Here is a 26209-nt window from a genome sequence, read left to right on the forward strand (position 1 = left end):
CGGGGGAGGGGGGGAGAGTCAGCACCTTCAGGGGAGGGGGGGGAGAGAGTCAGCACCTTCGGGGGAGGGGGGAGAGTCAGCACCTTCAGGGGAGGGGGGAGAGTCAGCACCTTCAGGGGAGGGGGGAGAGAGACAGCACCTTCGGGGGAGGGGGGAGAGAGACAGCACCTTCAGGGGAGGGGGGAGAGAGACAGCACCTTCAGGGGAGGGGGGAGAGAGACAGCACCGAGACACACCATTAGTGGAAGATCTTTTATTTCAGTGAATGTACAGCGGTGGAATGGGTCACAGGTAGAGATAGGAGATCCAGTAAACGAGATTGAAGAGCAGAAAGGCGGTGGGGAAGAAGACCCGGGAGTAGGAATCCAGCCGGGAGATATGGATACGGATACGTCCCCTGCGCCAGGTGCCGGTCTGACAATCCTCGATGCAGCAGAAGAAGGATTGGCAGTCCTTGCCCTCCAGACAGTCGTCGGGCATCTCGTCCTCCGGCTCCTGCCACTGGGCCAGGTTGTTCATGGTGATTGTGGTGAAGCAAGGCTCCATGGCCGGCCCACAGGCGTCCTGCAAAAGACCACATCGCAGAAAAAATAAGAACATAGAATTAGGAGCAGGAGTCGTCCATTCGGCCCCTCGAGCCTGCTCCGCCATTCAATCAGATCATGGCTGATCTTCTACCTCAAGTCCACTTTCCTGCAGTGTCCCCAGTTTCCCTTAATAATCAAAAATCCATTGATCTCAGCTTTGAATATACCCAAAGACTGAGCCTCCCCAGCCCTCTTGCACAAAGAATTCGAAAGATTCACCACCCTCTGAGTGAAGAAATTCCTCTTCATCTCAGTCCTAAATGGCCGACCCCTTATCCTGAGTCTGTGACCCCTGGTTCTAGACTCCCCAGCCCAGGGGAAACATCCTCCCTGCATCTACCCTGTCAAGCCCTGTAAGAACTGTGTATGTTTCAATGAGATCACCTCTCAGTCTTCTAAACTCTAGAGAATATTGGCCTAGTCTGCTCAATCTCTCCTCATAGGACAATCCCCCCATCCCAGGAATCAGTCTGGTGAACCTTCGTTGCACTCCCTCTATGGCAAATATATCCTTCCTTAGGTAAGGAGACCCAAACTGTACACAGTACTCCAGGTGTGGTCTCACCAGGGCCCGACATAATAAACCCAGGGTGGTACGGGGGAGAACGCAGAATCAAGTCCGTGCTATAGGCTCCTGATGACAATGACCCTTCCCACCTTCACTTTGACACTCGCTATGCTTCTCTCCTCAAATCGGTGATTTGCACAGCCCACTACGCCCCCTGCACTTTAAGGTGACCATTCTTCACATGTGGGCTCAGACGGTGAAGAGTGAACGGCAGGTGGACTCAGAGCTGGGCCCCCGTACATTTCTCCTCCAATGTGCACACATCCGCATTCTCAGGGGTGTCACCGCAATCAGGGGTGTGAAGCTGGCTGATTGCTTCCCCCTCCCCAAGACCAGATGGACCAACCTCGCCGCCATCAATCTGCCTCTCTCTGGTGGGCCGCAGTCACACCCATGTCCCAGAGCTCAAAGACAAGACCAGCCAGAGTTGTGGGCATGGTAATGTAGATTGTCAGTGACCCACATCCACAAAATGCCTCATTAGTGTCAACCGTGGCTCAGTGGGTAGTACACTCTCTCGCCTCTGAGTCAGGAGATTGTGGGTTCAAGTCCCACTCCAGGAACTTGAGCACAAAAGATCTAGGCTGACATTCCAGTGGAGTGCTGCACTGTCGGAGGGGCCGTCTTTCAGATGAGACGTTAAACCGAGGCTCCGTCTGCCCTCTCAGGTGGATGTAAAAGATCCCATGGCACTATTTCGAAGAGCAGGGGAGTTATCCCCGGTGTCCTGGGGCCAATATTTATCCCTCAATCAACATAACAAAAACAGATTATCTGGTCACTATCACATTGCTGTTTGTGGGAGCTTGCTGTGCGCAATTTGGCTGCTGCGTTTCCCACGTTACAACAGTGATTACACTCCAAAAGAACTTAATTGGCTGTAAGGCGCTTTGAGACGTCCGGTGGTCGTGAAAGGTGCTATATAAATGCAAGACTTTTTTGTTTCAGTACTGTGGTTTTCAGCTCTTTCATCTCCTTCTTGCCCCTCATAAACGAGGTACAGATTCGGACACTCCAGGACCTACATTCACCATTGTTGTGCCTATTTTACACCCATGCAGACCTGCCGTTTAGTGATGGGACCGTCAGTGCCCGATCAGTACAGAGGTTTGAGCCGGTGCTAAATTCACCAGCTCCGTTTCTCAGGCAACCCTGGCAGGTGCCTCGAACAGATGCCCGGAAAATGTGGGTCCTAAGGGATGTTTTCGGTCCCCTTGCCTGAGTTGGTTGGCTCTGAGCAGAGCAAGAGCCTGGGCCTGGATGGCTCGGGATCAATCACAGGCTCCCGCAACACTAATCAAAGGGAAATCGTGGCTGTGGGGCCTGGTCGATCAGGAGTGCCCCCCCCCATAACCATCCTCCTTCCCCCCGACACACTGCACTCCCGATCCCCTCCCCCACTGCACTACCCTCCCCTCCCACTGCACTCCCCTCCCCCTCCTCTCCCCCTCACCTCCCCCCTCCACTGCACTTCTCCTGCCCCCCCACAGCATTCCCCCTCCCCCCCACTGCACTCCCCTCCCCCCCCACTGCTCTCCCCTCCCTCCCACTGCACTCCCCCTCCCTCCCACTGCATTCCCCCTCCCTCCCACTGCACTCCCCACCCCCCCACTGCACTCCCCTCCCCCCCCATTGCACTCTCCCCCCCCCCACTGCACTCCCTCCCCCCTCCCCCTGTAGCCACTCCCCCCCTGGGGACTTTCCCCCGATTGAGGCAAGTGGCCTGATATTCACCTTTAGAGAAGGAGTGGGCTTCTGGTGGAGGCTTGGCAGGCTCTGACAGCTTGCCCACGTAATAACAATCAGGCCCAAGGACCAATTTTGAGCTGGATTCAGGACCAGAAATGGGTCAAAACCAATTTCTACCCCAGCCTGAGCCAGAACAGGTGATTTTCCATTCTCAGTGCATTGACAGCACACTGGGAAGGATATGGACAATCGTAACATTTACATGTTGGGCTTTTGTGGCAAAGTTAACTCACACAACAGCACTGAGGCGAATTATGCTAAAGTAGTAATGAGCTGGGGCTCTGAAGTTTCTTTCCCCGACAACCAAGAGCAGTAAGCAATTTATTAGTCTGTCTTGATCATCGATAAACAACTCATCCATTGTGTTGGGCTTGTGCTGATGGCAACCACTTGGCAGGAGCTGTCTGGAATGGGCACAAGAAGTTAAAATTGGGATAAAAGCAGACACATATTGGCCCTGACACTGGAGAGAACTCCCCTACTCTTCTTTGAATAATGCCATGGGATCTTTTAAGTCCACCTGAGAGAGCAGATGGGGCCTTGGTGCTCTCCCTCAGCACTGCACTGGAGTGTCAGCCTAGACTTTGTGCTCAAGTCTCTGGAGTGGACGTGAACCTACAACCTGCTGCCTCAGGTGAGAGAGAGTGCTATCCACTGAGCACAAAACTCCACATGCTCTGACCTTGGTCATGTATCTACTAAGTGGTACCTTATCGAAGGCCTTTTGAAAATCCAAATATATTACATCTACTGCACTATCCTTGTCCACTCTTTCTTTCACTTCTTTAAAGAATATATTAAGTTTGGTAAAGCATCACCTTCCCTGTTCAAATCCATGCTGACTACTCTATTATATTTTCAGTTCCTCGATGTTTTTCTATTACACCTTTGGGTAAAGTTTCCACTACCTTTCCTACCTCTGAAGTTAAGCTAAATGGTCCATAGTTCCCTGGACTTATTCTATCTCCCTTTTTAAAATATAGAAATCACATTAGCAGTCCATAATCCTTTGGATTCTAATGAATGTATATATTTTATATATATGTAACTGTGCCCCTGCTAGCTCTTCCCTAACGTCTTTAATCTGCGTCCATGTAATCCATCAGGACCAACTCTCTAAGTTTGATTCGTTTATCAATTATCTCCTGCCCTTCTCTCTTAAATCTCATATCTTTTTTGCTCTCTCCTAATGTCATGTCCACCCTGTTAGTCTCCCTGGTAAATACTGAAGCAAAATAATTCTGCAATATTTCTGCCATTTTGCCGTCATTGGCCGTGGGTTTATGGTGTGTCCCTCAGTGGCCCTGTCCCAGTCCTGGGTTCCTGTTTGTTATTTATGTATCTGTGGAATACTTTACTATTTCTTTATATTCGTTGATAATTAAATTTCATCGTTCTGCTTTACTTTCCTAATCTTTTTTTATTTCTTTCGAACCTCTTCATCTTCCCTTTTGTCATCCTCTCCTTTATTGTCTGTGCATTTAATGTCTGCCTTTTCCACTAGTTTCAATCTTATCCTTATCTCTTTATTCATCCCTGGGCTTTCATTATAGGTTAGTTTGTTCTTGTTTTTAGTGGAATATATTTCTCCTGAAGTCTATTTATCATCTTAAAAATATTTCTCACTGCTGTTTTATTTCTTTGTCCATCATTTTTTTTCCATTTATCTTCCAAAGTTTCATTCTTATCCCTGTAAAATTAGCTTTCTTTCCAATCTATTATTTGGTCTTTGTCTTACTTATGTCCTTCTCAATCGTTATCTTATTATGTTATGATTGCTATTGCCTAGATGTTCCCCTCTGCAAACTTCTCTTATTTATTCTGATTCAAGTACTAGACACAACAGTGCTCTCTCTCTTGTTGGGCTTTTTACATACTGGGTAAGAAAGAAGTCCTGAACACACTGTAAAATCTTCCCCTTGTCCTCTTTCCCTGACATTTCTTGCCAGTTTATTTGTATGTAGAAGCCTCTCAGTATTATTACTCTATATCTTTTATTCATTTCATAGATTTGCTGACATATTTCTTCCTCCACTTCCCTTCCACTATGAGGTGGTATGAAGTATTCCAAATGAGCAGATTACAGAATACTTAGGCCGTTCTGTGTTACTTTGTTTTGCTCTATTACGTGCACATGCACATACACAAAAATAGGGCATCCCTCTGAGTGAAGGAGTTTCTCCTCATCTCAGTCCTAAATGGCCGACCCCTTATTCTGAGACTGTGACCCCTGGTTCTAGACTCCCCAGCCCGGGGGAAACATCCTCCCAGCATCTACCATGTCAAGCCCTGTAGGAATTTTGTATGTTTCAATGAGATCACCTCTCATTCTTCTAAACTCGAGGGAATATAGGTCTAGTCTACTCAATCTCTCCTCATAGGACAATACCCCATCCCAGGAATCAGTCTGGTGAACCTTCGTTGCACTCCCTCAATGGCAAGTAAATCCTTCCTTAGGTAAGGAGACCAGAACTGTACACAATACTCCAGGTGTGGTCTCACCAGGGCCCTATAATTGCAGTAAGACGTCTTTACTCTAATACTCAAATTCTCTTGTAATAAAGGCCATACCATTTGCTTTCTTAATTGTTTAATTTATAGTAATTCGTATAGAAGGACACCTCTGAACACCAACATTTCTCAATCTTCCACCATTTAAAAAATACTCTGCTTTTCTATTTTCCCTACCAAAGTGGATAACTTCACATTTATCCACATTATATTCCATTTGCCATGTTCTTGCCCACTCACTTAGCCTGTCTATATCCCCTTGAAACCTCTTTGCATCCTCCTCACAACTTACATTCCCACCTGGTGTGTATCATCAGCAAACTTGGATATATTACATTTGGTGCCCTCATCAAAATCATTGATATAGATTGTGAATAGCTGAGGCCCAAGCACCGATCCTTGTGGTACCCCACTAGTTACAGCCTGTCAACCCAAAAATGACCCGTTTATTCTTACTCTCTGTTTTCTGTCCATTAATCAATCCTCAATCCATGCTAGTATATTACCCCCAATCCCATGAGCCCTAATTTTGTTCAATAACCTCTTGTGTAGCACCTTATCGAATGCCTTCTTAAAATCCAAATACACCACATTCACTGGTTCCCCCTTATCTATCCTGCTGGTTACAACCTCAAACAATTCTGACAGATTTGTCAAACATGATTTCCCTTTCATAAATCCATGTTGACTCTCCCAAATCCTATTATTACTTTCCAAGTGCCCTGTTACCACATCCTTAATAATAGATTCTAGCATTTTCCCTACAACTGATATCAGGCTAACTGGTTTGTAGTTCCCCATTTTCTCTCTCTCCCTCCTTTCTTTAATAGTAGGATTATATTTGCTACCTTCCAATCCGCAGGAACCGTTCTAGAATCTATGGAGTTTTGGAAGATAACAACCAATGCATCCACTATCTCAATAGCCACCTCTTTCAAATCCCCTGGCCATCAGGTCCAGGGGATTTATTGGCTTCAGTCCCATTAATTCCTCCAGTGCTATATTTTAATAATAATAATTTCTTTCAGTTCCTCATTCTCGCTGGACACTTAGTTCCCCATTATTTCAGGCATGGTTTTTGTGTCTTCTTCTGTGAAGACTGACATCAAGTATTTGTTTAATTTCTCTGCCATTTCCTTATTCCCCATTATCCTGTCTCAGCCTGTAAGGGACCCACATTTACTTTCGTGAATCTTTTACTTTTTACATACCTGTAGAAGCTTTTACTGTCTGTTTTTATGTCTCTCACTAATTTACTCTCATATTCTATTGTCTTTTTCTCTATCAATTTCTTGGTCCTCCTATACTGAAGTCTAAAATCCTTCCAATCCTCAGCATTACTACTCTTTTTGGCAACATTCCTTTTATTTAATACTATTATTAACTTTGCTTTTTAGCCAGGGTTGGACTTTTCCTGTGGGGTTTTTGTGACCACTGCTCTTTTTCATATATATTAATGACCAGGATTGGCTATAGAAAAGAAACATACAAACATAGAAATTTACAGCGTAGAAGAAGGCCATTTTGGCCCATCGTGTCCCCTCCGGCCGACAAAGAGCCGCACGGCCCTCGGTCAGCAGCCCTGAAGGTTACATATAAACCCATGATCAATGACGGAAAGGCAAAGAGCACCCAGCCCAACCAGTCCGTCTCACACAACTGCGACACCCCTTATACTGAAACATTCTACACTCCACCCCAACCGGAGCCATGTGATCTCTTGGGAGAGGCAAAAACCAGATAAAAACCCAGGCCAATTTAGGGAGAAAAAATCTGGGAAAATTCCTCTCCGACCCATCCAGGCGATCGAAACTAGTCCAGGAAATCACCCTGGCCATATCTGATTCCCTGTAGTACTTACCATTATATCTGCACCGTCCAACAAAAGGTTATCCAGTCTAATCCCAATTACCAGCTCTAGGTCCGTAACCCTGCAGGTTACTGCACTTTAAGTGCCCATCCAACCATCTCTTAAAAGTGGTGAGGGTTTCTGCATCCACCATTCTTCCAGGCAGCGAGTTCCAGATCCCCACAACCCTCTGCGTAAAGAAGCCCCCCCTCAAATCCCCTCTAAGCCTTCCACCAACCACCTTAAAACTATGCCCCCTCGTAATAGCCCCCTCCACCAATGGAAATAGACCCTTACTATCCACTATGTCCAGGCTCCTCAATATTTTGTACACCTCGATGAGGTCTCCTCTCAATCTCCCCTGTTCCAATGAGAACAAACCCAGCCTATCCAATCTGTCCTCATAACTAAGATTCTCCATTCCAGGCAGCATCCGAGCAAATCTCCTCTGTACCCTCTCCAGTGCAATCCCGTCCTTCCTATAATACAGCGAGCAGAACTGCACGCAGTACTCCAGCTGTGGCCTAACCAAAGTATTATACAATTTAAGCATAACCTCCCTGCTCTTATATTCTATGTCTTGGCCAATAAAGGCAAGCATTCCGTATGCCTTCTTAACCACCTTATCCACCTGGCCTGCTACTTTCAGGGATCTGTGGACAAGCACTCCAAGGTCCCTTTGTTCATCTACACTACACCCTTTCCTTATTAGCCCTCCCAAAATGCATCACCTCACACTTCTCTGAATTAAATTCCATTTGCCACTGTTCTGCCCACCTGACCAGTATTGTATCCTCCTGCAGCCCATGACTTTCCTCTTCATTATCAACCACACAGCCAATTTTAGTGTCGTCTGCAAACTTCTTAATCATACTCCCTATATTCAAATCTAAATCATTGATATATACCGCAAAAAGCAAGGGACCCAGTACTGAGCCCTGCTGAACCCCACTGGAAACATCCTTCCAGTCACAAAAACATCCATCAATCATTACCCTTTGCTTCCTACCTCCAAGCCAATTTTGGTTCCAACTTGCCATTTTGCCCTGTATCCCATAGGATTTAACCTTCATGACCAGTCTACCATGTGGGACCTTATCAAAAGCCTTGCTAAAGTCCATATATACTACATTATACGCACTACCCACATCGACCCTCTTGGTTACCTCCTCAAAAAATTTAATCAGGTTAGTCAAAGATCTTCCCTTAACAAATCTGTGCTGACTGTCCCTAATTAATCCTTGCCTTCCCAAATGTGGATTTATCCTGTCTTTCAGGATTTTTTCCAATAATTTCCCCACCACTGAGGTTAGGCTGACAGGCCTGTAATTACTCGGCCTATCCCTTTCTCCCTTCTTAAACAAGGGTACTACATTAGCAGTCCTCCAATCCTCCGGCACCATGCCCAGATCCAAAGAGGACTGGAAAATGATGGTCAAGGCCTCCGCTATTTCCTCTTTTACTTCGCTCAACAACCTGGGATGCATTTCATCCAGGCCTGGGGACTTATCTACTTTTAAAGCTGCTAAACCCCTTGATACTTCCTCTCTCACTATATTTATTTCATCCAGAATATCACACTCCTCCTCAATAGCAGTATCTGCATTACCTTTTCCTTTGTGAAAACAGATGCAGAGTATTTGTTAAGAACCCTACCAACATCTACCGCCTCCACACAAAGATTACCCTCGCGGTCTCTAATAGGCCCTACCCTTTCTTTCGTTACCCTCTTACTCTTAATATATTTATAGAACATCTTAGGATTTTCCTTAATTTTACTGGCCAAGAATTTCTAGTGCTCTCTCTTAGCATTCCTAATATCCTTTTTAATTTTACCTCTTAACTTTCTATATTCCTCTAAAGATTCTAAAGTATTTAGCTGTTGGTATATGACATAAACGTCCCTTTTTTTCTTAATCCTCCCCTGTAAGTCCCTAGACATCCAGGGGGCTCTAGAATTATTATTCCCACCCTTTTTCTTTAAGGGCACATGTTTGGCCTGAGCCTTCCAGATCTCCTCCTTGAATGCCTCCCACTGTTCCGACACTGATTTACCCACAAGTAGCTGTTTCCAGTCTATTATGGCCAAATCACTACTTAACTTAACAAAATTAGCTTTTCCCCAATTCGGAACTTTTATTCCAGGCCTATTCTTATCCTTATCCATATCCAGCTTGAATCTGACTGAATTACGGTCACTGGCACCCAAGTGCTCACCCACTAATACCCCTTCAACCTGCCCAGCTTCATTCCCCAAAACTAAATCCAAGACCGCCCCCTCTCGTGTTGGGCTTGCTACATACTGACTAAACAAGTTCTCTTGAATGCATTTCAAGAATTCCGCACCCTCTATATCCTTCACGCTATATTTGTCCCAATCAATATTTGGATAATTAAAATCCCCTACTATTACTACCCTATGGTTTTTAGATTTCACAGCAATTTGCCTACATATTTGCTCCTCTATCTCCCTCCCACTGTTTGGGGGTCTATAATTCATACCCAGCAGTGTGATCGCCCCTTTTTTATTTTTCAATTTGACCCATGTGGTCTCATTTGATGATCCCTCTAACATATCATCCCTCCTCATCGCTGTGATAGTTTCTTTAATCAGTACAGCGATACCCACCCCCCACACTTTTTACCCCCCTCTCTATCTTGTCTAAAAATCCTGTAGCCAGGAATATTGATCTGCCAAACCTGACCTTCTTTAAGCCTTGTTTCTGTAATGGCTATAATGTCATACTCCCAAGTGTCTACCAGTGCTCTGAGCCCATTTGCCTTATTCACTATACTCCTTGCATTAAAGTATATACCATTCAGCACAGGAAGACCTCCTTGCTTACTACATACTAAGCCTTGTTTCCTCTGTCTTACAGATTCGCGTTTAAGATTCTTGCTATCCAATTTCTGCTTTACTTCTTTCCCTTTTGAATTAGTTCTCAAATTCCCATCCCCCTGCCACGCTAGTTTAAACTCTCCCCAACAGCACCAGCAAAACTCCCCGTGAGGATATTGGTCCCGGCGCTGTTGAAGTGCAACCCGTCCGGTTTGTACAGGTCCCATCTCCCCCAGAAGCGGTCCCAATGCCTCAAGAATTTAAAGCCCTCCCTCCTACACTGACTTTCCAGCCACGTGTTCATCCTCTCTATTCTTCTATTCTTATACTCATTAGCACGTGGCTCCGGTAGTAACCCGGAGATTACTACCTTTGAGGTCCTACCCTTTAATTTTCTTCCTAGCTCCCTAAATTCTGCCTGTAGGACCTCATCCTTATTTTACCTATGTCGTTGGTTCCCATATGAACCACGACCTCTAGCTGTTTACCCTCCTCAACCTCCCCACCACCCCCACAGGATGCCCTGCGTCCGCTCTGTGACATCCTTGACCTTGGCACCAGGGAGGCACAAAACCATTCGGGAGTCACGTCTATGTCCGCAGAAATGCCTGTCTGTTCCCCTAACTCTAGAATCCCCTATCACTAGGGCTCTTTTGTTCTTTGTCCCTCCCCCCTGTGTAGCTGAGCCACCCGTGGTGCCTTGGAATTGGCTCTGGCTGCACTCCCCAGAGGCAACATCATTAGAAGTGAGTATCGGTTTGAAAGCAAGATGGACTCACGGGGGGACTCCTGCGCTACCTGCCTAGCACACTTCTCCTCTGCGTGCATGCCTTTAAGCTGCGGGGTGACCACCTCCTGAAACGTGCTATCCACGTAGTTCTCAGCCTCGCGGATGCATCGTATTGACTCCATCCGCTGTTCAAGCTCTGAAACGCGGAGACATCTCCTGCACACATGGTCGTCTAGGCTACGCGAAACATCCAGGACTTCCCACATGCTGCAGGATGTGCACTCCATGGGACTGAGCTGCACTGCCATCCCTCTAGTTAGCCTTACCTAGTTTAAAATCTACTTAAAAAGAAATAGAGAAAAGAGAGCTACTCACCAACTCACCTCATCGACCTTTGTGGCCTCCCGATCTTTCGGCCTCTGAACTTCTAACCTACTTAAAAAGAAATAGAGAAAAGAGAGCTACTTACCAACTCACCTCACCGATCTCCGAACTCCCAGCCTCCGAACTCCCGACTCGCCGACCTTACAGGGCCTACTGACTCGCTGACCTCACAGGGCCTACCGACTCGCTGACCTCACAGGGCCTTCCGACTCACCGACCTCACAGGGTCTACCGACTCGCTGACCTCACAGGGCCTACCGACTCGCTGACCTCACAGGGCCTACTGACTCGCTGACCTCACAGGGCCTACCGACTCGCTGACCTCACAGGGCCTTCCGACTCACCGACCTCACAGGGTCTACCGACTCGCTGACCTCACAGGGCCTACCGACTCGCTGACCTCACAGGGCCTACCGACTCGCTGACCTCACAGGGCCTACCGACTCGCTGACCTCACAGGGCCTACTGACTCGCTGACCTCACAGGGCCTTCCGACTCACCGACCTCACAGGGTCTACCGACTCGCTGACCTCACAGGGCCTACCGACTCGCTGACCTCACAGGGCCTACCGACTCGCTGACCTCACAGGGCCTACCGACTCGCTGACCTCACAGGGCCTACCGACTCGCTGACCTCACAGGGCCTACCGACTCACTGACCTCACAGGTCCTACCGACTCGCTGACCTCACAGGTCCTACTGACTCGCTGACCTCACAGGTCCTACCGACTCGCTGACCTCACAGGTCCTACCGACTCGCTGACCTCACAGGTCCTACCGACTCGCTGACCTCACAGGTCCTACCGACTCGCTGACCTCACAAGTCCTACCGACTCGCTGACCTCACAGGTCCTACCGACTCGCTGACCTCACAGGTCCTACTGACTCGCTGACCTCACAGGGCCTACCGACTCGCTGACCTCACAGGGCCTTCCGACTAACCGACCTTACAGGTCCTACCGACTCGCTGACCTCACAGGGCCTACCGACTCACCGACCTCACAGGGCCTACCGACTCACCGACCTTACAGGTCCTACCAACTCTCTGACCTTACAGGTCCTACTGACTCGCTGACCTCACAGGGCCTACTGACTCGCTGACCTCACAGGGCCTACTGACTCGCTGACCTCACAGGGCCTACTGACTCGCTGACCTCACAGGTCCTACTGATTCGCTGACCTCACAGGGCCTACTGACTCGCTGACCTCACAGGGCCTACCGACTCGCTGACCTCACAGGGCCTACTGACTCGCTGACCTCACAGGTCCTACTGACTCGCTGACCTCACAGGGCCTTCTGACTCGCTGACCTTACAGGGCCTACTGACTCGCTGACCTCACAGGGCCTACTGACTCGCTGACCTTACAGGGCCTACTGACTCGCTGACCTCACAGGGCCTTCCGACTCACCGACCTCACAGGGCCTACTGACTCGCTGACCTCACAGGGCCTACTGACTCGCTGACCTCACAGGGCCTACTGACTCGCTGACCTCACAGGGCCTTCTGACTCGCTGACCTTACAGGGCCTACTGACTCGCTGACCTCACAGGGCCTACTGACTCGCTGACCTTACAGGGCCTACTGACTCGCTGACCTCACAGGGCCTACCGACTCACCGACCTCACAGGGCCTACTGACTCGCTGACCTTACAGGGCCTACTGACTCGCTGACCTCACAGGGCCTTCCGACTCACCGACCTCACAGGGCCTACTGACTCGCTGACCTCACAGGGCCTACTGACTCGCTGACCTCACAGGGCCTACTGACTCGCTGACCTCACAGGGCCTAATGACTCGCCGACCTCACAGGGCCTACTGACTCGCTGACCTCACAGGGCCTTCCGACTCACCGACCTCACAGGGCCTACTGACTCGCTGACCTCACAGGGCCTACTGACTCGCTGACCTCACAGGGCCTACCGACTCACCGACCTTACAGGGCCTACTGACTCGCTGACCTCACAGGGCCTACTGACTCGCCGACCTCACAGGGCCTACTGACTCGCTGACCTCACAGGGCCTACTGACTCGCTGACCTCACAGGGCCTACTGACTCGCTGACCTCACAGGTCCTACCGACCCGCTGACCTCACAGGGCCTACTGACTCACCGACCTTACAGGGCCTACTGACTCGCTGACCTCACAGGTCCTACCGACTCGCTGACCTCACAGGGCCTTCCGACTCACCGACCTTACAGGGCCTACTGACTCGCTGACCTCACAGGGCCTACTGACTCGCTGACCTCACAGGGCCTTCCGACTCACCGACCTCACAGGGCCTACTGACTCGCTGACCTCACAGGGCCTACTGACTCGCTGACCTCACAGGGCCTTCCGACTCACCGACCTCACAGGGACTACTGACTCGCTGACCTCACAGGACCTACCGACTCACCGACCTCACAGGTCCTACCGACTCACCGACCTCACAGGGCCTACTGACTCGCTGACCTCACAGGTCCTACCGACTCACCGACCTCACAGGTCCTACCGACTCGCTGACCTTACAGGTCCTACTGACTCGCTGACCTCACAGGGCCTACTGGCTCGCTGACCTCACAGGGCCTACTGACTCGCTGACCTCACAGGGCCTACTGACTCGCTGACCTCACAGGGCCTACTGACTCGCTGACCTCACAGGTCCTACCGACTCGCTGACCTCACAGGTCCTACCGACTCGCTGACCTTACAGATCCTACTGACTCGCTGATCTCACAGGGCCTACTGACTCGCTGACCTCACAGGGCCTACTGACTCGCTGACCTCACAGGGCCTACTGACTCACTAACCTCACAGGGACTTCCGACTCACCGACCTTACAGGGCCTACTGACTCGCTGACCTCACAGGGCCTACTGACTCGCTGACCTCACAGGGCCTACTGACTCGCTGACCTCACAGGGCCTACTGACTCGCTGACCTCACAGGGCCTTCCGACTCACCGACCTTACAGGGCCTACTGACTCGCTGACCTCACAGGGCCTACTGACTCGCTGACCTCACAGGGCCTACTGACTCGCTGACCTCACAGGGCCTACCGACTCACCGACCTCACAGGGCCTTCCGACTCACCGACCTTACAGGGCCTACTGACTCGCTGACCTCACAGGGCCTACTGACTCGCTGACCTCACAGGGCCTACCGACTCGCTGACCTCACAGGGCCTACTGACTCGCCGACCTCACAGGGCCTACTGACTCGCCGACCTCACAGGGCCTACTGACTCGCTGACCTCACAGGGCCTTCCGACTCACCGACCTCACAGGGCCTACTGACTCGCCGACCTCACAGTGCCTACTGACTCGCTGACCTCACAGGTCCTACTGACTCGCTGACCTCACAGGGCCTACTGACTCGCTGACCTCACAGGTCCTACCGACTCGCTGACCTCACAGGGCCTACTGACTCGCTGACCTCACAGGGCCTACTGACTCGCTGACCTCACAGGGCCTACTGACTCGCTGACCTCACAGGGCCTACTGACTCGCTGACCTCACAGGGCCTTCCGACTCACCGACCTTACAGGGCCTACTGACTCGCTGACCTCACAGGGCCTACTGACTCGCTGACCTCACAGGGCCTACTGACTCGCTGACCTCACAGGGCCTACTGACTCACTGACCTCACAGGGCCTACCGACTCGCTGACCTGACAGGGCCTACTGACTCGCTGACCTCACAGGGTCTACCGATTCGCTGACCTCACAGGGCCTACTGACTTGCTGACCTCACAGGGCCTACTGACTTGCTGACCTCACAGGGCCTACCGACTCGCTGACCTCACAGGGCCTACCGACTCACTGACCTCACAGGGCCTACCGACTCGCCGACCTCACAGGGCCTACCGACTCGCCGACCTCACAGGGCCTACTGACTCGCTGACCTCACAGGGCCTACTGACTCGCTGACCTCACAGGGCCTACTGACTCACTGACCTCACAGGTCCTACCGACTCGCTGACCTCACAGGGCCTACCGACTCGCCGACCTCCCGAAGTCACCGACCTCTGCGGCCTCCTGAATGACCGACCTCTGTGGCCTACCAAACTCTCCGATCTCCTGAACTCAGACTCTCCCGCGCTCCGACTCTCCCGGGTATACAGAGCGTAATTTCAAAGTTTGCAGATGACATGAAACTATGAACTGTAATAAACAATGAGGATCATAGGAATAGACTTCAGGAGGACATAGACGGACTGGCGAAATGGGCAGACAGGTGGCAGATTAAATTCAATGTAGAGAAATGTGAAGAGATTAACTTTGGTCGGAAGAATGGATTAAAAGGTAGAATTTTAAAGAGGGTGCAGGAACAGCTGGGGGTGCACTCGAGGTAGACAAATCGTTGAAGGTAGCAGGACAAGTTGAAAAGGTTTAAGAAGGCATACTGAATGGACGTTATGCTAAACACTTATAAATCACTGGTTCAGCCCCAGCTGGAGTATTGTGTCCAATTCTGGACACCACACTTTAGGGAGGATGTCAAGGCCTTAGACAAGGTGCAGATGAGATTTTCTCGAATGGTGTCAGGGATGAGGGCCTTCAATTACGTGGAAAGACTGGAGAAACTATTCTCTTTAGAGCTGAGAAGGTTGAGAGGAGATTTAGCAGATGTGTTCAAAATCATGAGGGGCTTTAATAGGGTATATAATGAGAAACAGATTCCAGGGTTAGAAGGGTCAGTAACCAGAGGACACAGGGTTAAGATAATTGGCAAAAGAACCAGAGGTGAATTTTTTTTTACACAGCGAGTTGTTATGATCTGGAACGCGCTGCCTGAAAGGGTGTTGGAAGCAGATTCAATCGGAACTTTCAAGATGGAATTGGATAAATGCTTGAAGAGACAAAATTGCAGGGTTATGGAGAAAGAGCAAGGGAGTAGAAACATTTGGATAGCTCTTTCAAAGAGACAACACAGGTATGATGGGCCGAATGGCTTCTTTCTGTGCTGTATCATTTAATGATTCTGTGATAATTATTACATCTACGATGAATGTAAGGTTTCTATTTCTATTCTGCTCTTTTAACCCTTGGACTGCTCCACAATGCTGTGGTTATCATTCTGGCTATCAACTCTGAACCCTGTTATCCTCACAGATACTAACAGTTACCTGTTGTATAGGACCAGTGTCTGCAGAAGCTCCTTTCGTACCTCTCCAAGGTTCTCTGTACCCTCCTGACTGATAGTCACACTTGCCCTATCCTGCAGCTGTGCTTTCTTCAAAGGTGTGACTGAAAATTATTGAGATATTCCTCCTCCTCCCAACTCTGAGCTGGAGTGATTCAAGACAGAGACATTTCCTCCAAGTGTGGCAATCCGGGACAGTCTCACTGTCCACACAGTCCCACATACTGCAGTCCCGACACACTGCCTGTGCTGCTATTGCTAATATTTGTTTATTTATGCATTAGCACTAACTTATTCTAGAACTAATAGAGACACGGGGTCTGCATTATATTTTTTAGATGAATTTTAGCTTAATTTCAAATTATTTTGTAATTAATGACTCTGAATATTTATTTGTTTACTTATTTAACTATGTATTTAAAGTAGATAAAATGGTTTATACTTAAAAATAGATTGTGTATAGTAAGGTAAACACACGTTTAATTTCCTCTGGGATGGGCCATCCAATTCCGCCTATTTTCCACCCCTGCAAAAAGATCAGAATGACCCCGGTTGTGATTTGGGTGCTTCGATAGGCAATGTGGTGTAGGGAAGACCTGCCTTAATTTGCAAACCGTTCATACGATGAATGAGGTTCACACATTCACGCTGCACCAATATACTGAGCCTCCAGTGCTGGTCCGTTGAAAGTACCCAGGGTAACTGGCACACATTTGGTATTGCATTTGTCACCCCTCCACTGCCTCATGTGCACCAGTGGTTCGGTACAGTTGCCAGTCACCCTGTAACACTGTGCTGTGATTACCAGCACTCTACCTGACCATTCTGAAAGGTTACAGTGCCAAACTGCACACTACGAGGAATCACATGGGAATTAGTGGATGGAAAATCACTGCATTAGCCCTATGATTTCGTGGTGCATCTGTGCATGTGGGCGTGCTTCCGTGTGTCCATGTGTGCATGCATGCCCACATGTGTGAGTGCATGTATATGCGTGTGCATGTGTGCGTGCATATGCATGAGTGCACTTGGTAACTTGTCCACTGCAAGTTACAGAGGCTTCCAGTCCCAACCTAACCAAACCCAACCCAATCATTCACAATTGTTTTCTGTTCTTTGAGTACAAATCAATCAATCCACTTGGCCATAGACATTATTTGGGAAGAATGAGCTGTTTGGGGATGGTAAAAGTATCAGAGGGCAGGTTATTAGAAACGTACAGGTTTGAGTTTGCGTTTTGAGGGGTTGGGCCTCTTGGTCCCTACAAGGTAGTTGAGGGTAGCGTACTCCATGAGCGCTGCAAAGACAAAGATGAAGCAGACGGAGACGAAGAGGTCCATGGCGGTGATGTAGGAGACTTTGGGCAGAGCCTTCCGGGAGATAGTGCTGAGTGTTGTCATGGTCAGCACGGTGGTGATCCCTGCAAAAACACAAAAAATATTAAACGCAAACTTTTAAAGAGCTGACCTCTTCAGGAAGCTCTGCTGTCAATACTAAAGCTCCCGGTACTCACACACTGCACCTCACTAGTTCACCCAGTGACTCCATGGGGAAAAGCAGGGAACAAGAAGATCACGACTTTGATCCTCACCTTGTGCTGTTGGTTGATTTTAGTTAGGGTGGGATGTCTAGGTATTACCATTGACTGCAGTACTAAAAATCAGCCCCAATCTCACTGGTCAGTGCGTTCCAGTGATCCCTAATGCAAAGTGGCCAAATGTCTTGCCCTCGTTCTCCCCAGACTGACTTTCCTCTGTCTAGAAGCCATGTCATTGGGAAACACCACCATTACTTTCAATCTTCACCTCTGAGATTTCACCCGTGAGCTTCTCATATAAACCCACAGCAGGGTCCGGTTCTGTAGTGGCTACATTACTGGATTAGTAATCCTGGACTCATAATCCTGAAAACATAAGTTCAAATCCCATTACCGCAGATTGTGAACTTGAATTCAGTTTAAAAAAGATATATCATTAAAGGTGACCGTGAAGCTGTCTGATTGACGTAAAAACCCAACTGATTCACGAATGCCCTTTCAGGAAGGAAAGCTGCTGTCCTTATTGGTTGGCCTAAATGTGACTCCAGACCCACACTGACGTGGTTGACTCTGCATAGCAATCTGAAGTGCCCGAGCGAGCCACACAGTCAGGGTGACTAGGGATGGGCAATACACTGCCAGTGATGCTCACAACCCGAGAATGGGGTACTGGGTGGTGCAGTGGGTGAGACACGAGCATCAAGTCCAGATGTAAATCTGTTAACTGCCTGTAAGAGTCCTGTGGGAAATGAGTTTGAGTGGCCTCAATAAAGAGTGGCACATGGGCCGACAAACTAAGCGAACTGTAATGCAGCACCAATTGGACTGCGTGCTTCTTGACAGATTGGAGCCACCGTAGGCTGTCTTGCTGTTTTCCAGCCACCAGGTGGCATCTTACAATTGAACACAGGCAGGCAGAAAGAGAAAGAGAAACAAAGCCAGCAAGCCGGGAGCAGCATCCATTTTAGCTAGAACTATCTTTAACTTTTGTTAATCAGAAACGGATCTTCTGTATTTGTGAACCTTCCGAGAAGTACAGTTATGTAAGTAACTTCTCCTTATCCAATCATTCTGGAAGTATTGTATTTTATCTTTCATGTACAGTAAGAGATAAGTAACTTCTCTTCATTGCCATTTTTATTCGATTGTTCCTGTTGTATTACAAGAATTCTAGATCTGCCTTTATTATTTGCCAACAGTTTTACACTACATTTATTGAAGGAATTGGATTCTGAAGCTCTGAACTTTATACATATTTCTTGGTGTAGTGTTGAAGCTAGCTGGAGAATCAGAGTTATTGCTCGCCGTACACTACGCTATGACAGAACCAGTACAGAGGGAGTTCCAGGATTTTGACCCAGCGACGATGAAGGATCGGCGACATATTTCTAAGTCAGGATGGTATGTGACTTGGAGGGGAACTTGCAGGTGGTGGTATTCCCAGGCGCCTCTGCCCTTAAACTTCTAGGTTATAGAGGTCGAGGTGCTGTCGAAGAAGCCTTGGCCAGTTGCTGCAGTGCATCTTGTAGATGGTACACACTGCAGCCACGGTGCACCAGTGATGGAGGGAGTGAATGTTGAAGGTGGTGGATGGGGGGCCAATCAAGCGGCTGCTTTGTTCTGGATGGTGTCGAGCTTCTTGAGTGTTGTTGGAGCTGCACCCATCCAGGCAAGTGGAGAGTGTTCCATCAGACTCCTGACTTGTGCCTTGTAAATGGTGGAAAGGCTTTGGAGAGTGAGGAGGTGAGACACACACCGCAGAATACCCAGCCTCTGGCCTGCTCTTGTAGCCACAGTATTTATGTGGCTGATCCAGTTAAGTTTCTGGTCAATGGTGACCCCCAGGATGTTGATGGTGGGGGATTCGGCGATGGTAATGCTGTTGAATGTCAAGGGGCGGTGGTTAGATTTTCGCTTGTTGGATGTAGTCATTGCCTGGTACTTGGCGCAAATGTTACTTAACACTTTTGAACCTAAGCCTGAATGTTGTCCAGGTCTTGCTGCATGTGGGCATGGACTGCTCCATTATCTGACGAGTTGCGAATGGCACTGAACACTGTGTAGTCATCAGCGAACATCCCCACTTCTGACCTTATGATGGAGGGAAGGTCATTGATGAAACAGCTGAAGATGGTTGGGCCGAGGACACTGCTCTGAGGAACTCCTGCAGCGATGTCCTGGGGCTGCGATGATTGACCTCCAACCACCACAACCATCTTCCTTTGTGCTAGGTATGACTCCAGTTAGTGGAGAGTTTTCCCCGATTCCCATTGACTTCAGTTTTACTCGGACTCCTTGGTGCCGCACTCAGTCAAATGCTGTCTTGATGTCGAGAGCAGTCACTCTCACCTCACCTCTGGAATTCAGCTCTGTTGTCCATGTTTGGACCAAGGCTGTAATGAGGTCTGGGGCCGAGTGGTCCTGGCGGAACCCAACCCGAGCATCGGTGAGCAGGTTATTGGTGAGTAAATTCCGCTTGATAGCACTGTTGGCGACACCTTCCATCACTTTGCTGATGATTGAGAGTAGACTGATGGGGCGGTAATTGGCCGGATTGGATTTGTCCTGCTTTTTGTGGACAGGACATACCTGGGCAGTTTTCCACATTGTTGAGTAGATGCCAGTATTGTAGCTGTACTGGAACAGCTCGGCTAGAGGCACGGCTAGTTCTGGAGCACAAGTCTTCAGCTCTACAGTCTGAAGATGGGACTTGGTCTCCACAATGACTGTGTTGTCGGGGCCTAGAGTCTTTGCTGTATCCAGTGCACTCAGCCGTTTCTTGATATCACGTGGAGTGAATCGAATTGGGTGAAGACTGGCTTTTGTGATGGTGGGGACCTCAGGAGGAGGCCGATATGGATCATCCACTCAGCACTTCAGGCTGAAGATGGTTGGAAACACTTCAACCTTGTCTTTCGCACTCATGTGCTGGGCTCTGCCATCATTGAGGATGGGGATATTCATGGAGCCTCCGCGTCCTGTTAGCTGTTTAATGGCCCACCACCATTCACGACTGGATGTGGCAGGACTGCAGAGCTTTGATCTGATCCGTTGATTGTGGAATCGCTTAGCCCTGCCTATACCATGTTGCTTCCGCTGTTTAGCATGCATGTAGTCCTGTGTTGCAGCTTCCCCAGGTTGGTACGTCATTTTTAGGTACACCTAGTGCTGCTCCTGGCATACCCCTCTACAGTCCTCATGGAACCAGGGTTGGTCCCCTGGCTTGATGGTAATGGTAGAGTGAGAGATATGCCGGGTCATAAGGTTACAGATTGTGGTGGAATATAATTCTGCTGCTGCTGATGGCCCATAGTGCCTCATGGATGCCCAGTTTTGAGCTGCTAGATCTGGTCTATCCCATTTAGCACAGTAGTAGTGCCACACAACACGATGGAGGGGGTCCTCAGTGTAAAGACGGGACTTCATCTCCACCATGATTGTGATGATCACTGCTACCAATGCTGTCATGGACAGATGCACCTGAGACAGGTAGATTGGTGAGGATGAGGGCAAGTAGATTTTTCCCTCATGTTGGTTCTTTCACCACCTGATGCAGGACTAGTCTGGCAGCTATGTCCCTCAGAACTCGGCCAGCTCGGACAGTAGTGGTGCTACCGAGCCATTCTTGGTGATGGACATTGAAGTCCCCCACCCAGAGTACATTCTGTGCCCTTGCTACCCTCAGTGCTTCTTCCAAGTGGTGTTCAACATGGAGGAGTATTGATTGATCAGCTGAGGGAGGGCGGTCGGTGGTAATCAGCAGGAGGTTTCCTTGCTCATGCTTGACCTGAAGCCATGAGACTTCATGGGGTCCGACGTCAATGCTGAGCACTCGAAGGACCACTCCCTCCCGGTGGGACAGGACATACCCAGGGATGGTGATGGGGGAGTCTGGGACATTGTCTGAAAGGTATGATTCTGTGAGTATGACGATGTCAGGCTATTGCTTGACTAGTCTGTGGGACAGCTCTCCCAATTGTGGCACAAGTCCCCAGATGTTGGTGAGGAAGACTTTTCAGGGCTGACAGGGCTGGGTGTGCCGTTGCCGTGTCTGAATCCAGTGCCGAGGTCAATGCTGGGTGGTCCGTCTGCTTTTATTCTGATTCTTTTTGCTAGAAATTTGATACAACTCCATGGCTTGCTGGGCCATCTCAGAGGGAAGTTAAGAGTCAACCACATTGCTCTGGGTCTGGAGTCACATAGAGGCCAGACCGGGTATGATTTCCTTTGCTGAAGGACATTAGGTGAAACAGGTGGGTTTTTAAACACAATCTGATAGTTTCATGGTCACCATTACTCATACAGATATAGTGCCGTTAGTAAGCTGGCCTTAGCTAGGTGTCAGCTGTGGCTCAGTGGGCAGCACTCTCTCCTGGCCAATACTTGTTCTTCAACCAACAGATGAACCGGTCATTGTCACATTGTTGTTTGTGGGAGCTTGCTGTGTGCAAATTAGCTGTCACGTTTCCTACATTTCCAAAGTGACTACACTTCAAATGTATTTTATAAAGCACTTTGGGCCATCCTGAGGTGATGAAAGGCACTATGTCAATGTCAGCTCTTTTTCGGACATTCTATTGGCCTTGCTGCTGTGCAATGGTTGGACATGTGTAGCGTTAGGTCGTTTCTTTTGCTTTTCAGCTCTCAGTTTCCTAGTCTTCCTGCAGCCAAGTCCCATTTCACTGCCAGCAGAGTATGGGGTCTGTCCAAATCTGCAAATCTGTCCAAATCAATCCCCCCTGCCTCAGTGACACGGGGAGCTGCTGCCCTGGTTTATGTTGGTCTAAGCTGCCCTCAGTGCAGCGAATTCCCGGGCACAGCGCACTAGGTCAGTGCGACTGAAGCCAACGGGGAATTGAATCTGCTGAAAACATCGAGGGGACGTGTGTCTAAAAGAGAAAAAAAGAATGACTTGCATTGATATAGCGCGCTGGGACGTGGTGGGCGGAGTCTCGGCGACACTGTGGGCGGAGACTGAGGGTCTGTGGGCGGAGCCTCATTGACATTGTGGGCGGAGTCTCGTGGACACTGTGGGCGGGGTCTCATGGACACTGGGGGCGGGGCCTCAGGATCACTGTGGGCGGAGTCTCAGGGTCACTGTGGGAGGAGTCTCGGCGGCACTGTGGGCGGAGACTGAGGGTCTGTGGGCGGAGCCTCATTGACATTGTGGGCGGAGTCTCGTGGACACTGGGGGCGGGGTCTCATGGACACTGGGGGTGGGGCCTCAGGATCACTGTGGGCGGAGTCTCAGGGTCACTGTGGGAGGAGTCTCGGTGGCACTGTGGGCGGAGTCTTGGTGACATTGTGGGCGGGGTCTCAGCGATACTGTGGGCAGAGTCTCAGTACATGAGGCTCCATATGTCAGAGCACATTCCTAAAACCCAACCTTACATTCCATTTAATCTACAAATATTCACTCCTTAAAATAACTCCAGCTTCTCTGAGGTTCTGTGTAACTATCAACTATTTTTGCAACATAAATGAACTGGAAGGTCAGTGTATACACTTGAGATTGAATTGGACAGTGACCTGATCTGCAGGTTTGACACTATTATACACCAGCGTGCCAAGCAGCAGAGGCAGAACTGGCCTCTAGTCTCAGAAACAACAGCTTCATTTCCCTCTCTACCCAGGCAGTGGTGAGACTGTGGAACTCACTGCCACATGGCGTGATTGAAGCAGGGAGCATTGAAGGGATGGTTTGATGCATACATTTTGTTTATTCATTCTCAGGATATGGCCGTGGCTTATTTACTTATTGCCCATCCCTAATTGCCCTTGAGAAGGTGGTGATGGGATTTCTTCTTGAACTGCTGCAGTCCGTGTGGTGAAGGTGCTCCCATAGTGCTGCTGTTAGGTAGAGAATTCCAGGATTTGGACCCAGTGATGATGAAGGAACGGCCGATATATTTCCAAGTCAGCTGTGTGACCTGGAAAGCATAGGAGGTGGTGGTATTCTCATTCAGCTGCTGCCTTGTCCTTCTAGGTGGTAGAGGTCGTGGGTTTGGGAGGTGCTGCTGAAGAAGCCTTGGTGAGTTGCTGCAGTGCATCTTGTAGATGGTACACACTGCAGCCACGGTGCGCCGGTGGTGGAGGGAGTGAATGTTGAAGGTGGTGGATGGGGGGCCGATCAAGCGGCTGCTTTGTCCTGGATGGTGTCGAGCTTCTTGAATGTTGTTAAAGCTGCACCCATCCAGGCAAGTGGAGAGTGTTCTATCACATTCCTGACTTGCGTCTTGTAGATGTGGAAAGGCTATGCGGAGTCAGGAGATGAGACACTCGCCACAGAATACCCAGCCTCTGACCCACTCTTGTAGCCACAGTATTTATGTAGCTGGTCCAGTTAAGTTTCTGGTCAATGGATATAAATGGTGGGGGCAGGTTGGAAGGCTTCCTCGTAGGACTGCTCCTGGGCATGGCCAAGGTGGCCATTAACCGGTCCAGGCAGCGGTCGGTCGAGGGGGTCGTTCAGCCTGACTGCCTGCCTCTCTTCCGCGGTTACATCCGTCCCTAGAGATGGAGCACGCGGTGTCCAAATTTGAATTTGAACCACGTAATGTTTAAAGTTTAATTTGTTTAAGTTTGTCGGTTTTAGTGTCCCCCCTCCTTTAATCAGGGGGCACTTGATTTAATGATTGAGTGTTTTACAGATACAACAAAATAGTTGTTGATGGTAGGGGATTTGGCGATGGTAATGTCGTTGAATGTCAAGGGGCAGTGGTTAGACTCTCGCTTGTTGGAGATAGTCATTGCCTGGCCCTTGTGTGGCGCGAATGTTACTTGCCACTTATCAGCCCACTGTGCAACCATCAGTGAACAGCCTGGAACTTTAACACCATTTAATCCAGGCCAGCAATGGGACTTCATTAAAGGCAAAGCAAAAACTCTAAGTGCCAATTTACAAAATAGCAAAGTCAAAAGACTTGTTGCTGATTGAGATTTTAACCAAACAGAATGTCACGGAGTGAGATCTGACAGTCTGTCCCCACTTGATATTAGCCGAATTCTCAGTTTATTTCTGCACATTGTACACTTTTGGAAAAATTGAAGTAAAGTGACATGAATTTGAAAAACATAAGATATATAAATTGGAATCAAACCTATCCTGAACTGTTGTGAGTTGCAGGTATAAACGGCAGTGAAGACCAGCTGAGTGTGTGATAGGGTCGAGTGACTGGGATGGTGTATCTGACTAATATCCTTGCTGCACCACAGGGTGAGTCATCGTGTGTGGAGCTGTGACAAAATGATATTTAAAATATTTACTTCATGCCCTGCGCTGAGCTCAGTCCTGTAAATTGGCATCATTGCCTACGAGCTGGAAGGTGATGTCGCCTGTGGAATCTCTGATAATGTAGTGAGCCCAGGGTTTAATCTGTATTTCCATCCCGGTCACAGACTCTCACCGCATCTCCTGGCCTTTGGAAAGCTGCAGAAGAAATACTCTTATGATTGTGCCAGAAGCGATAAATCATGGGATCGGCTTGCCAGAGATATCAGATGGTAGAAGCAAGGGCAATCCAGCATCTTACACCAGTTAATGCAGAATTTTCACATCACGATCTCTCGTTGAAGATAAATAACAGAAGGCACCACACTTTGCTAACCCATCTGCAACTGAACCTGAGTCTAGTTCATGACCTCAGCCTGGAGTTTTGCTGGACTGACACAATCTCCAACCCTTACTTTCATGGCCTCAGAGGACCTGGGCAACTCTGAGCAAAGTGCCCCAAGTTGTTCTTAGAAAGAAAGAAAAATCTTATATTTATCTAGCGCCTTTCATGACCGCAGGACGTCCTAAAGCACTTCACAGCCAATGAAGTACTTTTGCAGTGTAGTCACTGTTGTAAAGTGAGAGCATCTCCCACAAACAACAATGTGATAATGACTAGATAATCTCTTTTAGTGATGTTGGTTGAGGGATAAATATTGGCCCCAGGACACCGGGGATAACTCCCCTGCTCTTCTTCAAAATAGGAATCTTTTACGTCCACCTGAGAGGGCAGACGGGACTTCGGTTTAACGTCTCATCCGAAAGACAGTACCTCCGACAGTGCAGCACTCCCTCGGTACTGCCCCACCCGGCAGTGTGGCGCTCCCTCAGTACTGCCCGTCCGACAGTGCGGCGCTCCCTCAGCACTGCCCGTCCGACAGTGCGGCACTCCCTCAGTACTGCCCCCCCGGCAGTGTGGCACTCCCTCAGTACTGCCCCGATGACAGAGCAGCGCTCCCTCATAACTGCCCCTCGGACAGTGCAGCACTCCCTCAGTACTGCCCCTCCGACAGTGCGGCACTCCCTCAGTACTCCCCACCGACAGTGTGGCGCTCCC

At 49.2% G+C, this 26209-nt stretch overlaps 1 protein-coding gene across 3 annotated transcripts in view; it reads right to left on the reverse strand.

The window, feature by feature from the left end:
- Positions 1-285: 285 nt before the first annotated feature.
- LOC139265241 (gamma-aminobutyric acid receptor subunit gamma-4-like) overlaps positions 286-26209 on the reverse strand; it is a 707225-nt gene continuing 681301 nt past the window's right edge. For 2 of the 3 annotated variants that reach the window (XM_070882172.1, XM_070882171.1), the window contains exons 8-9: positions 17563-17762; positions 286-564 (exon numbers count right to left, since the gene is read on the reverse strand). In XM_070882172.1, the coding sequence (XP_070738273.1) occupies positions 286-564; positions 17563-17762 (479 nt within the window). The remainder of the gene's footprint in view (positions 565-17562; positions 17763-26209) is intronic. The other variant, XM_070882173.1, reaches the window with a different exon arrangement.

This window comes from Pristiophorus japonicus, chromosome 6 (assembly GCF_044704955.1).
Source record: "Pristiophorus japonicus isolate sPriJap1 chromosome 6, sPriJap1.hap1, whole genome shotgun sequence".
Taxonomy (NCBI): domain Eukaryota; kingdom Metazoa; phylum Chordata; class Chondrichthyes; family Pristiophoridae; genus Pristiophorus; species Pristiophorus japonicus.